Consider the following 12,625-nt stretch of genomic DNA (forward strand, 5'->3'; position numbering starts at 1 on the left):
CCGCTGCAGAATCAACTTGTTGGAGCTCGTCGATGGAGGCTAGACTCTCTCGGCCGACGGTTAACACCCCACTTCCAGATTCTTTTCAGCAAAGGAAAAAAAGGATTTTCGTGCGCTGTGTGGCCGGGGTGGTGGTGTTGTCCACCATGCTCTCCGTGATGGGGTTCCGTCGAGGTGGTTAACTGGTGGTGAGGTGGGGCTCCTTGCATATGCACTCTGGGGGGTTGGAGTTAGTTTCTTCCCAGACGTCATAACGCGCCTGAACGTCATCGGTGGGTCGCACCGCAGGCTATGCAAGGACCAGGGTGTATTGGCTGCTGGACGCTTCCGTTTTGGGTCACAACCGTCTGTGGTCCACGCCGACGGCTGCCACTAACCACCACCACCTCACAGCCTGCCGCCGTCGCCGCCGCATTCTCGCGGCTGTCGTCTGGTTGATTGCGAGTCCAGTGTGGCGGAGAGAACATTTTCTGGCGACAGAAACCTATTCCGGCGGTTCAGCGGCTTCGGAGTATGGGCGTGGTCTCTCCTAGTTCATGCTGGAGCTCAGCCGCTCGAAGCTAGGTAACTCTGCGACCTCACCAACGCCAAAGAATCCGGCAGGGCGGGACCGTAACGTGGCAGGCTCCGTGTTTTACGGAGATCCACTCCTGACGGTCGGGTTACAGATGCGGTAGGCCGGAAATCGGCATGCCGCTAACTGAGAACTTCATCTCCACGGGCTTCGTCGGTCCCACCACCACCACCATCAGGCCCATCTTTGTCGCCCGCTCGCCCATGCTCTGGGATCCAAGACATATCGCTCCGCACCTTCCAGAGCATTTTCGACCTTCTGTGAACAACAGGACGGGAGCGCAGCCGCTTCGATTCGTCTGATGATTGGTTCGGCTGAACTTGGGTGTCACGCATGCGCCAAGTCCGCTAGGATGGCAGTACGGCTCAGTAAGGAAGGGAGCCAGAAACGAGGTGAAGAAGAATTACCGAAGTGACAGCTTCTTTGACTCTTTCTCGTCAAACCTCGATCGTCGCATCAGTGGAGGAAAGCTCGATATCGCACAGCCAATGGCTAATGTACGGTGACATCTTTACCACCAGCTTCTTCAGAGCTTTGGCGCGAGGCCTCAGCCAGAGGATTGGCTCCGGTATTCAGGACCTTGAATAATGGATTCCATGACGAAGGCGTTAGCGCGTTCAGAGTCTGAGCATTACAAGAGCCTGCCTGTGACAATCACCGACGAGTTTCATTCCGGGAGCATGCGGCTCGGAATCACAAAGCTTACTGTAGGTTCTGAGGGAGGTTAAAGCAAACCTCTGCTGGCCTCCAGATCTCATCGCGGGTGGACACCAGATGACAGCCGGAGCCGATTTGTCTGTTGTACGCAGTAAATTCATGCTCACTCGCCCCCCGCTTTACGGCTGAATCCTGGCTCCACTCTGGCGGTCGGCATCCGTCCGAATGACAAGGGGCATATATCGGTCAAGCAACTTTGAAAACCGTGGTCTGCGGAACGGCCAGACGGTACGATATCGCGGCGGAAACGTTGATCCACGGGCGTGGCTCACACGAGCGACAGGTATTGGGCGATCACGAGCCGACCTGCTCCTCCCCGACTGTGTCCTTCACCGTCTCTCGAGGCAGTCTGCGCGGACAACACGAGGTTCCCGCCGAAGCTGCATGCAAGTGCGAGGTGACACTCCCAAAACCTGTTTTGTTGATCCTGCCGTGCGAGTAGCCTCCCTGCGCCGGCTTGGCCGGCTATCATGGCCCTCTGGGGGCTTCGAGACGATGGTTCAGATGAAATCCGCACCTTTCCGTTGGTCGAGAGCCGCCGTTTCGCATTAGACTTTTTCTACATATTTTTCTAGACGCCCGAAGAAAAGCAAACATTCTGCCCGGCCGGATATATTGACGGGCAGTATTCTCAAGGCCGTGGTTGATACGGCTGACAACGGACCAGACGTCACCAGCTCCGCTTGCTGGTGTAAGTGATCACGTGGTTTACAGCCTCTTGGCCGGAAGGACGAGGGCGAGCTTCGTTCAACCTCGCAGCTGAGGTTGGACATGTCTTTTTACTGGAACAGGCAGGTGGTTCTTCTACGAGAAGGGTGCTATTGATTCCATCTCGCAGCGCCGATCATGGAAGAAGGAACGTTTGCGCCGCAATCTGCACGAGGAACCATTAGGGAGGGGACGTGGGCAGCAGCAGCATTCCCGAGTGACGAGGGGCAGACAACATGGCCCACGAGCAGATGGCTCCGAGACGCGGTAAATATTGCTTCTCGCGGTATATTCAACTTTTGGAAGGATCCGGCAAAAACGTAACGTGGGGCCCAGTAAACATTAACAAACATACCCTGCAGATTCGGCTGCCGGGGTTCTCAAATAGTCTAACGGTGATGGGTGATGCTCCCAGTCCTGCCAACTGCTAGGGCTGTCGTGATACCCACATCACCGTTCTCCCAAAGGGCGGCCGAAAGGCCCCTTGGCAGGCATTCTTTTCGTGGAGACACCTATTTTTTTTTTCTCCCCTCTACCATTGTCCACTTACAACAAGACTTTGGTGGCCACACTGAGCAACCATGCCGCATCCTGCCAACCACCCTCGTTAGCCTTTGGGGGCGGAATCCGCTCTTCCGGGGCGTTGGGCACGCCCTCAAAATGCCGTGCTGACCACGAGCGGAGCTCCTGCGCCTCGTCGATTTCATGTCCAAAATCCCCGTCCATGTCTTCGTCGTCCGACTCTTCCTCATTTTCTTCAACCGCGAACAGCGGCCATCCCAGGATATTTCCCACCCACGAAGCGGCACCAGCCCTCTCCCCCTTGACAAGTCTCCTGACGGCAGCTTCGTCATCTTGAGTCGTGTCAAAGTCGAAGGCTTCGAGCTTCTCGTCCAGATTGACAAAATCGGGCCCGGGGACGAGCTCGTCACTGTCATGGTGACGGGGAAAATATCCTTCGTCAGAGTGTCGCTCCATGGGAGTCAACATCTGGCTTCTGGTGCCCGCCCTGCTAGCTGACCGACTTCCAGGACGACTCGGACGTGCGGAATGGGTGTAAGCTCCGTCCATATCTGCAAGGCTGCCACGCCGGCTGCCGCGACGACTAGCCAGCTCCCGCTCGCGAGCCAGTTCCCTCTCGAAAGCCTCGTCTTCCGCGTCCCTTATGCCAGTCAAGCTCGTGGAGCTCTCTCTCGACACCAGCCACGCCTGGCCTTTGAACTCGCGGCTCTCGTTGCTGATGAGCGCGCCGGTCCGCAGAAGCCAATCGCTGTCATTGGGATCTCTGGCGGAGAAGTCATCCTTGCGGCGGCGGACGGTAGGAGATGTGGTGCCCGAGACGGACTTTCGGTAGTGGGCTTTGCGGTCGTTGGCGGCGGGGGCCAGGTGCGTTGCGGACTTGCTCTTGGTGAGCTCGGCGTGCGGTACGGAGGCGCGGCGGACGTGGGAGTTTGAGCGAGCGGGTGAGCGGGTCAGAAGGCCCGGCGTCGTGGGTGCGGATTTGCCCTGCAGATAAGAGGTGCTGTGGGCTGGCGAGGTGAGGTGGTCGGGCAGGGCATCGTCGTCTTGCATCGGCAGCCTCGAGGTGAAGGGGGCGAGGGAGAGGTGGTTCAGGTTTGTGCTGGAGCGGTTCTTTCGACGCGCCTGATTCGCGTACTGCTTGTATGCCTCCTCCATTTTCTGGTGCTGCTTCGTATCAGGCCTGTCGTCTGGCAGGTAAGGTAGGCTGTGTAAAAGTATGGATGAGTGGGCGCGAATTGGTTAGACGACTGGGGAGACGCAAAGCAAGGGTCTAAATGGGTCGTTGGTTCTGGTGACAGATGTGTATATACAGGATAGGAGTTCGGGTGGTTTCGCTTCAGGTTATATGGGAAAATGGTTGGGAAGCACCAGGAAAGCTTGTTGAGGAATGGAAAGGGAGTCGACCGGCTCGGCCATTGACGGGACAGCACAGTCTGTTGCAGCAGAGAGAGCTACGCCCGGGGACATGGCTTTTTTGCATGCGCTAATGGCAAAATCCGGGGCAGCCAGACTTTTGGCCGAGGAGGGAGGAGACGATCGGCTTCCAGGGCTGTGATTTGCTGGCCGGGTGTGCGGGGAGGGCGGTGATTGGATGCATGATTACGTAGGTACAAGCCGACTGGCGAATGTGCTCGGGTAATGCTATGCGGATGAGTGCCGGTCTGCTTCTTCGGCCCCCTCCCCTACGCAGTACTGCATATCCTTCCTCCCGTCATGCAACCTCTCTACGCGTTACGGAGGTCTTTGCGCTGTAGTTCTAGGCCTTGGTCGCCTGTTGTTCACTCTGGTATGGGCTGACTCTAGCACCATGTTGCGAGACGCTGTTCATGCAAGCGGTGTTTTGTCAGGTGGTGTTTAGGGTCTCGCAGCGGCCCGGCTGTTACCTTTTTGCAGTGGCCGTACAACGATGGAACAAGCAAATGATTTATCAGAGTTCATGCCTTTTTCCCCCCCTGTCAATATGGAAGAAAATGAATCGGAAATGGCCGTTACGAGAAACTCCGTGGAGCATGCTGAACAGCTCTGGGATTGCTAGTCTACTTTGTGTGTCGTCCTAACAAGAATCTGGAAGGAGAAGAGAAAAAAACATGGAAGAGGCGACGACAAGCATAGCAGAGACGAGGCAATCCTCAACTGAAGCTGTGGGCAAGCGCGGAGGCGTGTGGCTTGCGGCGGGCGGAGGCGGGCTTGCCCCCCTTATTCCGGGATACCCAATCCGCCGCGCTGCTTGAAGCGCCCGCCCGCCGCCGAAGCAGAGGGCCCAGCGAGCTTGGGCCCCGCCAAGGTACTCAGGTACCTGACGGCGTGCGGCGCTACCAATGTTAGGGCGAGGGACCTCTTAGTGTGCCCGCGTATGGGCCGCGACGGCGCATATGAGATTTTCAGCAAGTGAGGCAACGGAGGGGGGTCAAGGGGGAAAAAAAAAGTTGCAGCACCATAGGTGAAGGCGGGACACACTCACGAACGCAACGACTCACTCACTCACTCACTTGCTTCACAACCCGACCACCACCACCACCGATGACACTGCGGACATAACCGCAATCGGCCGAGGAATCACAAGAGCCGAGACTCACGAGCCAGAGTGAGGAAAAGACGATATGCGGAACCTGCGCAACATTCGATACGGCGCCTGGCTGCAAGAGTCACCGTCGGCGGCTGCCGTCACCTCGGCATGCTGGGACCCCGCCAAAGACGAGGTCCTCTGCACCACTGGGCCGACCGAGGCGAAAGCCACCATTGAGCTGGTGAGGCTGTCGGACCACCAGCAACAGCAGCAAATGTGTGGCGCCATTTTTCATCTCTGTCTATGCCTCTCCTTGCCCCCTTCCCCCCCTACCCTCCATTACCTAGTTTCTTAGCGTTGTTTCTATGTTTAACGTTGCAACCGGTTTGCCCTGTTTCATGATGGTTGATCGTTTGACGGTTTATTTCACCCAAGCTCCTAGACTTATATCCCCAGGGTCTTGGGTGGCGGTCATGTGGCTGTAGCTGTGATTGTTCAAGCTGACATGGCTACGAGTGGCTTCGGACTGTGCATCACACGTGTGTGAAGCGGTGACACTTTTGACTAACATGGCATTGGCAGTAAATCACACGTCGTTGCGAGCTGGGATGCGCCGAGCCCGAGCCCGGACCTGCCCGCGGACAGGGTTGTCAGCATCCACCACTTCAGCGATACCCTGACGACATGTATTATCCTCGAGGGGGGTGACATCGTCACGGTCCAGGAGGATGATGGCTTCAGCGGCGCTGGTGATGTTCAGATTGAGATTGTCGGCTCCATTGACGCCGGCATCGCTGCTGCGGGATGGTCCCCTGACGAGGAGCTGCTCGTTGTCGTGACCAAGGAGGGAAATGCTGTCTTCATGGGCAGGACGTTCGATCCTATTGCCGACGTCGAGATGACCGCGGAGGACCTGAAGCTGTCGAAGCATGTCTCTGTTGGATGGGGCAAGAAGGAGACGCAGTTCCAGGGCAAGGGTGCCAAGGCGCTTCGTGACCCGACTATTCCTGAAAAGGTCGACGAGGGACTGCCGAGTGTGAATGAAGACGGGAGCGCGGCTGTCAGCTGGAGGGGTGACGGCGCATATGTCGCCATCAACTCGACCGCTGGCGGCGCGAGGAGAGTCGTGAGAGTCTTCTCTCGCGAGGGCGTGCTTGACAGTGTCAGCGAGCCCGTGGACCACCTCGAGGGCAGCCTCAGCTGGAGGCCGTCGGGCAACTTGATTGCTGGCATTCAGCGGCTATCCGAGAAGACTGATGTCGTGTTCTTCGAGAGGAACGGTTTGAGGCATGGGCAGTTCACGCTCCGCAACGCTGATGGACCCCTGAGCGAGCATGAGAAGATCCGGCTCGAGTGGAACTCTGACTCTACCGTTCTGGCTGTCATCTTGAAAGACAGGATACAGCTGTGGACGATGGGCAACTATCACTGGTATCTCAAGCAGGAACTGCCATTGGCGTCCGAGTTTTCAGGGCTTTCTTGGCATCCCGAGAAGCCGCTTCGTTTCGCTGCAGCGACAATAGGTATGATAGCCTCTTCGATTCCGAAGTTCGTGACGTTGACAATAGCTCAGGTGGTGTGAACTTTGCTGAGTACATCTTTACTGTGGCCTGCGGCTCCTTGAGCCCCCCGAACGATCACGGATCAGTTGCCGTGATCGACGGGCAAACGGTCAAGCTGACCCCTTTCCGGACGGCGAATGTGCCGCCGCCCATGGCATGGGCTGAGCCGGAGTTCCCTGCGAGCGTCGTTGATGTCGCGTTTGATCCTAGCAACTCACTGATGGCGGTGCTGCACCGTAAGGGACTGGACGTCTTTGAGTGGCAGACGAAGGGAGACAGGTCAATCCGCCCCACGGAGCTGGCCAAGGTTGTCTTTGATGCGGCCGGAGTCCCGCTCCAAGTGGCCTTCTCTTCAAAGACGGAGTGCCAAATTCTGGCATCTGCAGAGGGCCTCAAGGTCGAGACCTACGCGGTTAAGGCATCGGGACTTAGTCTCACCAACACCACCCAGCTGAAGCCCACGGAGACCATAGCATCTATTTTCAGCTACGAAGGCGATTCAGGGGTTGAAGCCATTGCTCAGGATCGCTCAGGCAAGCTGTACAGGCTGCCCAGTCAACAAGCTCCTGAGCTGCTTGGGACACAGCTCTCAACCCAGCTTCCATGGTGCGAGGTCAGGGACATCAACGGTAGGCCTGTGGCTCTGGGCATGACCAGGAGTGGTCACCTTTATGCCAATTCCAAGCAACTGGCCAAGAACGTTACCTCGTTCGCCGTGACCCCCGCGCATATTATCTTCACAACGAACAATCACTTTCTCAAGTTTGTACATTTAGTGGACCCAGAGGGTATGTCATCACCGCGATATTGATGTTACCGTTGCTGACGATCTACAGAAATGGAGGTTCCCGGGGACGATCCGGAGATTGACGAGAGATGCCGAAGCATTGAGCGTGGCGCTCGCCTGGTAACAGCGACTCCAACTAACATGAATCTAGTCCTCCAGATGCCGAGAGGAAACCTCGAGACTATCTACCCCCGTGCTATGGTCGTTGCTGGTATCAGGCAACTCGTAGACGAAAAGAACTACGGCAGAGCCTTCGCGTTCTGCCGCACACAGAGAGTCGACATGAACATCCTCTACGACCACCAACCAAGCCAGTTCCTTTCCAACGTTGGTCTTTTCCTGGAGCAGCTCAAAGACATTAGCTACATTGATCTCTTCCTGTCATCACTGAGGGAGGAAGACGTCACTCAAACAATGTACAAAGACACGAAGCGCTCCCCGAGGTCGTCAGAGCCAGAGCCCGTCACAAAGTCGTCAAAATCCAAGGTCAACAAGATCTGCGACGCGATCCTCAAGAGCCTGGCTCCCAAGAAGGCCACAAACCTCCAAAACATCATCACAGCCCTCGTCTGCAAGGACCCACCAGCCCTCGACGACGGACTTACCCTTGTGTCGGAGCTCATGCAAGAGGACGAGAAGCTCGCCGAGCGCGCCGTCGAGCACATTTGCTTCCTCGTCGACGTCAACCGCCTCTACGACAACGCCTTGGGCCTGTACAACCTCGACCTCGCTCTGCTCGTTGCTCAGCAATCTCAGCGTGATCCGAGGGAGTACCTCCCCTTTATCCAGAACCTGCACAAACTTCCGGACTTGCGCCGCAAGTTTGAGATCGACGACCACCTCGACCGCAGAGCCAATGCTCTTTCCCACCTCAAGGCCTTGGACGCGTTCGATGAGCTCCAAAACTACGTTGTCAAGCACTCGCTCTACCAAGAGGCCTTGAGCTTGTGCCGATACGACCAAGCGCGCCACCAGATTCTCACCGGCCTGTACGCAAGCCACCTCGAGTCGAACTCCAAATACCGCGACGCGGGTCTCGCCTACGAGACCCTGCAGAACTTCTCCAAGGCGACAAGCTGCTACCGCGCCGCCGGCGTGACATGCTGGCGCGAGTGTCTCTTTGCGGCACAGCAACAGACCCCCCCGCCATCGGAGGACGCCTTCACAGAACTCGCATCAACACTCGCCGAGGCGCTGTGGGAGGGCAAGGAGTACGCCGCCGCCGCCACGATCCACGCAGACTACCTCTCCGCCCTGGAGACGGCGGTCAAGTGCCTCTGCAAGGGGTACCACTTCGCCGAGGCCCTCCGCCTCATCGCCCGCGACCGCCGCCCGGATCTGCTCCCTACGGTCTTCGACTCAGGCCTCGTCGAGGCACTCAGCAGCAGCACCGAGTTCCTCGCCGACTGCAAGTCGCAGCTTCTCGCGCAGGTGCCCCGCGTGGCGGAGCTCCGCAAGAAGGCGGCCGAGGACCCGCTGGCCTTCTACGAGGGCGAGCGGCCCGGCGGGCACGGCGACATCCCCGACGACGTCTCCGTCGCGGCCAGCTCGCGGATGAGCACCAACGCGAGCTTGTTCACGCGGTACACCGGCAAGGACGGCAGCGTGGGCACGCTCGGCACGGGGGTGTCGCGCGCGACCAGCAAGAACCGCAAGCGCGAGGAGAAGAAGCGCGCGCGCGGCCGCAAGGGCACGGTGTACGAGGAGGAGTACCTCGTCAACAGCGTCCGCCGCCTCGTCGAGCGCGTCGAGGGCGGGGCCAAGGACGAGGTCGGCAGGCTCGTGTTCGCGCTGGTGCGGCGGGGCATGACGGAGCGCGCGAGAGCGGTGGAGGTGCTCATGGCGGAGGTCGTGGAGGGGTGCAAGGCGGCTGTCAGGGAGGTGTTCAACGTCAAGGAGCAGACCGAGGCCGAGGCCGTCATGGGTCCCGACGGGGAGATGTGGATTCCCTCCGGGGCGGATGCCGTCCTGCAGGAGCATCTCGACGCGAGGGCGAAGAAGCTCGAACCGCCCGTCCTCGGGGCGTTCCAGAAGCTGACGCTGTTGGGATCGTAGATTCAGGGGTTTTAGAAGCTTAGACGCGATATACACAAAAGTTCTTTGGCAGAAATAGACGCGGCTTTTTGGGTCTACTAAAAGTACAATATTGCACATTTGAGATTTTACTTTGCTTGTTCATACATAACGCCCCGTTTCCCGACGTCTCACATCGTGGCATTCCCCTTATTGAGGCGGCGGATGGCTTTCCGCCGTCGGTGTTTCCTGGACGGCGGCTTCCGGGACTGGCGCAACCTCGGACATGCCGGCAGCGTTCAACGTTCTCGCCTTGTTCTTCGCAATAACCTCGCCAATCTTCTCGAGCATATCCTCCGTCAGCTCGGGTTGTCCGCGAGCACGGCGGGCCAGACGCTGCTGGGTGTTGAATTCCTGCAGCGGCGTGCGGATGGTAGCGGCGGCGTCCGGTGTCAGCCTCTTGCTCGCCTTCTTCTGCATCTCCTCGACCTCCTTCTTGAGGATGTAGTCTTCCTCGTGGCGGGTGCGGAATTTCGAGTACTTGTTGCGCAGCTCGTCGATAACAGTTTCCGGCATCGGCGTGCGAAGGAGGGTTGGAACGAAGGTCTCTTCACTGACTTTCTCGCTCTTAGTATCGACTCTGTACTCCTCACGGTTGGGTTCATCTGCCTCGGGCCAGGGGATAATCATGTTGTAGCCCGGAATCTGGCGCTGGAAGTAGAATGACCCGTTCGGCAACTTGCGGGGTTTGTAGCTACGGAGTTGGCGGATGATTACGTCGCCGGTCGAGCCAGTTATGGGATCTTTGATTGGGTGGACGAGGCGGATGGACGAGATGGGAACGGCTAACGGAGCGTTTTGCGTGGGGGGCGCATCTATGGCTTTTTGGAAGTTCTCGGAGACGGCAATGGTCATCTGGTGGGTGTTAGCTTCTCTGCTTCGTCCCAGAAAAGGGCAACTGCCTCCTCCGTACCTTGGCAATGTTCTCCAGCATTACGGTACCCGTCGACTTGTCAATGCTCTCGATGCGATCAATCTTGCCCTTCTCGGGGCCGTCGAGGAGGACGACGCGGTCCTTGGGTTTGAGGCAGAGTTGGTTGACACCCCCGGCCCAACTGCACCGGTTCTCGATCTCGCTGAATTTGAGACCGGTCTGGCGACTGTTGCGATTGACCTCCGAAGCGCCCCATTCGGGTAAGAGGTCGCGGCGCGGGGCAATAGTGCCCATACTCCATTTCTCCTGGCGGATGAGGCGGGAGGTCCTGATATCGTCGTTGAGCTCGTCCAGTTGCTGGCGCTGTTCCCTGAAGCGCTGCTGCCTCTGATCGGTTATCTCGTAGCCCTGGCGCTTCTTCATCTTTTTCGCGAGGACCTTTTCGGCCTGTCTCGTGCGCTTGATTAGTTTCTGCATCGTGGGCGAGGAGGGGGGCGGTCGGGGCCCGCCGCCTGTTAGACTCTCGAAGGTCTCGTAGTTCGGTTCAAGATGATGCCACCAAATTCATCGAGGTCCCTGGGCGCTTTGGCGGTGATCGCTGGGGGCGTTCGAAGAGCGGCGGCCGTGGTGGTGCTATCGACGGCCCTCGAATTGGTGATTTGGAAATTTCAGACGGGCCGGTAGCTTCCAGGACCCCTGCAGCTGGCGCCGGACCGGGGCCACGCTGGAAACGGGGCTGTACACGGATAAATGGTAGCGCCGATGCTCCGGATCTCTTCTGAGGTGCCCAGCTAGGTTTGACTCCGCTTTCCAAGGTTGTCACTGTCCCATTTGCTCGGTGTCAAGGATGGGTTGATGGACGAATTGGCGACACCCCCCAATCCCCCGGCCCAGGGGAGATGGCGGTAAGTACCCGCTCCAACACTTGGCTGGGTGGGATTCTATCCCAGCGCGCGTGTTCGTCGGTGCTCGCTCCGGAGGCTACTTCAACGGGGACTCGACATGTTTCGACCCGGCTCTTATAAGAGATGAGGTACGAATTGAACTCTTCTGAATGTGTCCTCGTCTTGCAATTTCCGTGGTTGATGCCGCATAAGTTCGTTGAAAGCATCTCATGGCTATCCGGGTTGACGGGGCCATCATGCAGGATCTACGATGATCCCTCAAGAACAAACCAAGAATAGTCATGGGAAAGGCTAGTCGGCAACAAGAAAGATAGTGGACGGGTTGTTGAGTTGGAACATTGACTAGTCGTGCCGATAGCAACTCGTGATCGCATCCATTTGTTGACTCGAAATGGGCCTCGAAATGGGCACCTCGGATTTATCGGGCATCTTTACTCGGTGATCCCATTATCAAACGCTGAGATTGTCAGAGGACATGGTTCGTATAGCAAGGAATTGACACCAAGGTGCCGGTCGATGCAGTGCCCCTTGCCAGCTGGTGAAGACCGTATGTGAAGCGGCTCAAGTACGAGACGTGTGCACACCATCTTTTGCTGTTGTCGATTCCCAGCCTCAAACCGGTACGGCTGCTCCCTGTGAAAGAGAAGACGATGACGGCTCCAAACAAATTCCGTAGCTATATTGAAAAAGAAGGCCGGCAGGGAGTGCAGTCGCTGTTGCACAGTATAACAGGCGACGGCATTCTCGGACGATGTTGGTTTGCTTGAGCGGCCCTCCCTTGATATTCAAAGTCGCGGTCAGTGGTACGTCAGTCACAAACGCGCAGCGCAGCAGTCCATCAGCCAAGTCTCCAGTCGGCGCACAGTCCCTGGAAAGTTTAAGGTACGGGCGTGTGGCACAGCTGCCAGTTGGCAGGGATTGAGTCCTAGATCCAGGACTTTTACCGCCTCAGTGCGTGACGGCGCCAGGAGCATTCAGCAAGGCGTCATTCGAACGATACGTACCGGCTTTATCTGTGCTGAAGGCAGCAGATACGGTCCCGATGACCTCTCCTCCTGGACTTCCACGTCCCTCCATGTGGGTGCATATGCACGAATGGCTGGAGCATACCAGCGTAGCTTGGAGCTTGTGCAAGCTAAGGCTTTTCTCTCCATCTCTAGCTGGAGGGGTCTGCAGGCAAACGAGGCCACAGAATTGTCTGGGGCAGCGTATCGCCGCTCGCCATGATGTCTTGGCGGTGACTTGGTTAAGTATTGATCACAGATACGTGAAGCATGGCAATGGAAAAACATGAGTTGCCGGCTAGTTCGACGTACGAACGTCCCAATGGCTTCGCCTCGTCTGGAAGGAAGTGAGATCAGGCTAGTAGGTCTCTGGTCAGACGAGCTAGACTCCCT

General features: G+C 57.6%; 3 protein-coding genes across 3 annotated transcripts; 1 reads left to right on the plus strand and 2 right to left on the minus strand.

Annotated features, from left to right (window-relative positions):
* Window positions 1–2,545: 2,545 nt before the first annotated feature.
* On the minus strand, window positions 2,546–3,676 carry COL26b_003629 (uncharacterized protein; the record flags this gene model as incomplete). Its single annotated transcript, XM_053176522.1, has 1 exon — window positions 2,546–3,676. One exon carries the CDS (start codon window positions 3,674–3,676, stop codon window positions 2,546–2,548), a length of 1,131 nt encoding a protein of 376 aa, XP_053039609.1.
* Window positions 3,677–5,121: 1,445 nt separating this feature from the next.
* On the plus strand, window positions 5,122–9,431 carry COL26b_003630 (uncharacterized protein; the record flags this gene model as incomplete). Its single annotated transcript, XM_053176523.1, has 4 exons — window positions 5,122–5,303; window positions 5,610–6,550; window positions 6,601–7,377; window positions 7,426–9,431. The coding sequence occupies 4 exons, from the start codon at window positions 5,122–5,124 to the stop codon at window positions 9,429–9,431; spliced, it is 3,906 nt and encodes a 1,301-aa protein (XP_053039610.1).
* A 168-nt stretch (window positions 9,432–9,599) lies between these two features.
* Window positions 9,600–10,800, minus strand: COL26b_003631 (uncharacterized protein; the record flags this gene model as incomplete). The annotated part of the gene is made up of 2 exons (XM_053176524.1): window positions 9,600–10,304; window positions 10,363–10,800. The coding sequence occupies 2 exons, from the start codon at window positions 10,798–10,800 to the stop codon at window positions 9,600–9,602; spliced, it is 1,143 nt and encodes a 380-aa protein (XP_053039611.1).
* Window positions 10,801–12,625: the final 1,825 nt, after the last annotated feature.

This window comes from Colletotrichum chrysophilum (assembly GCF_026319265.1).
Source record: "Colletotrichum chrysophilum strain AFK26 chromosome Unknown scaffold_20, whole genome shotgun sequence".
In the NCBI taxonomy this organism is placed as follows: Eukaryota; Fungi; Ascomycota; class Sordariomycetes; order Glomerellales; family Glomerellaceae; genus Colletotrichum; species Colletotrichum chrysophilum.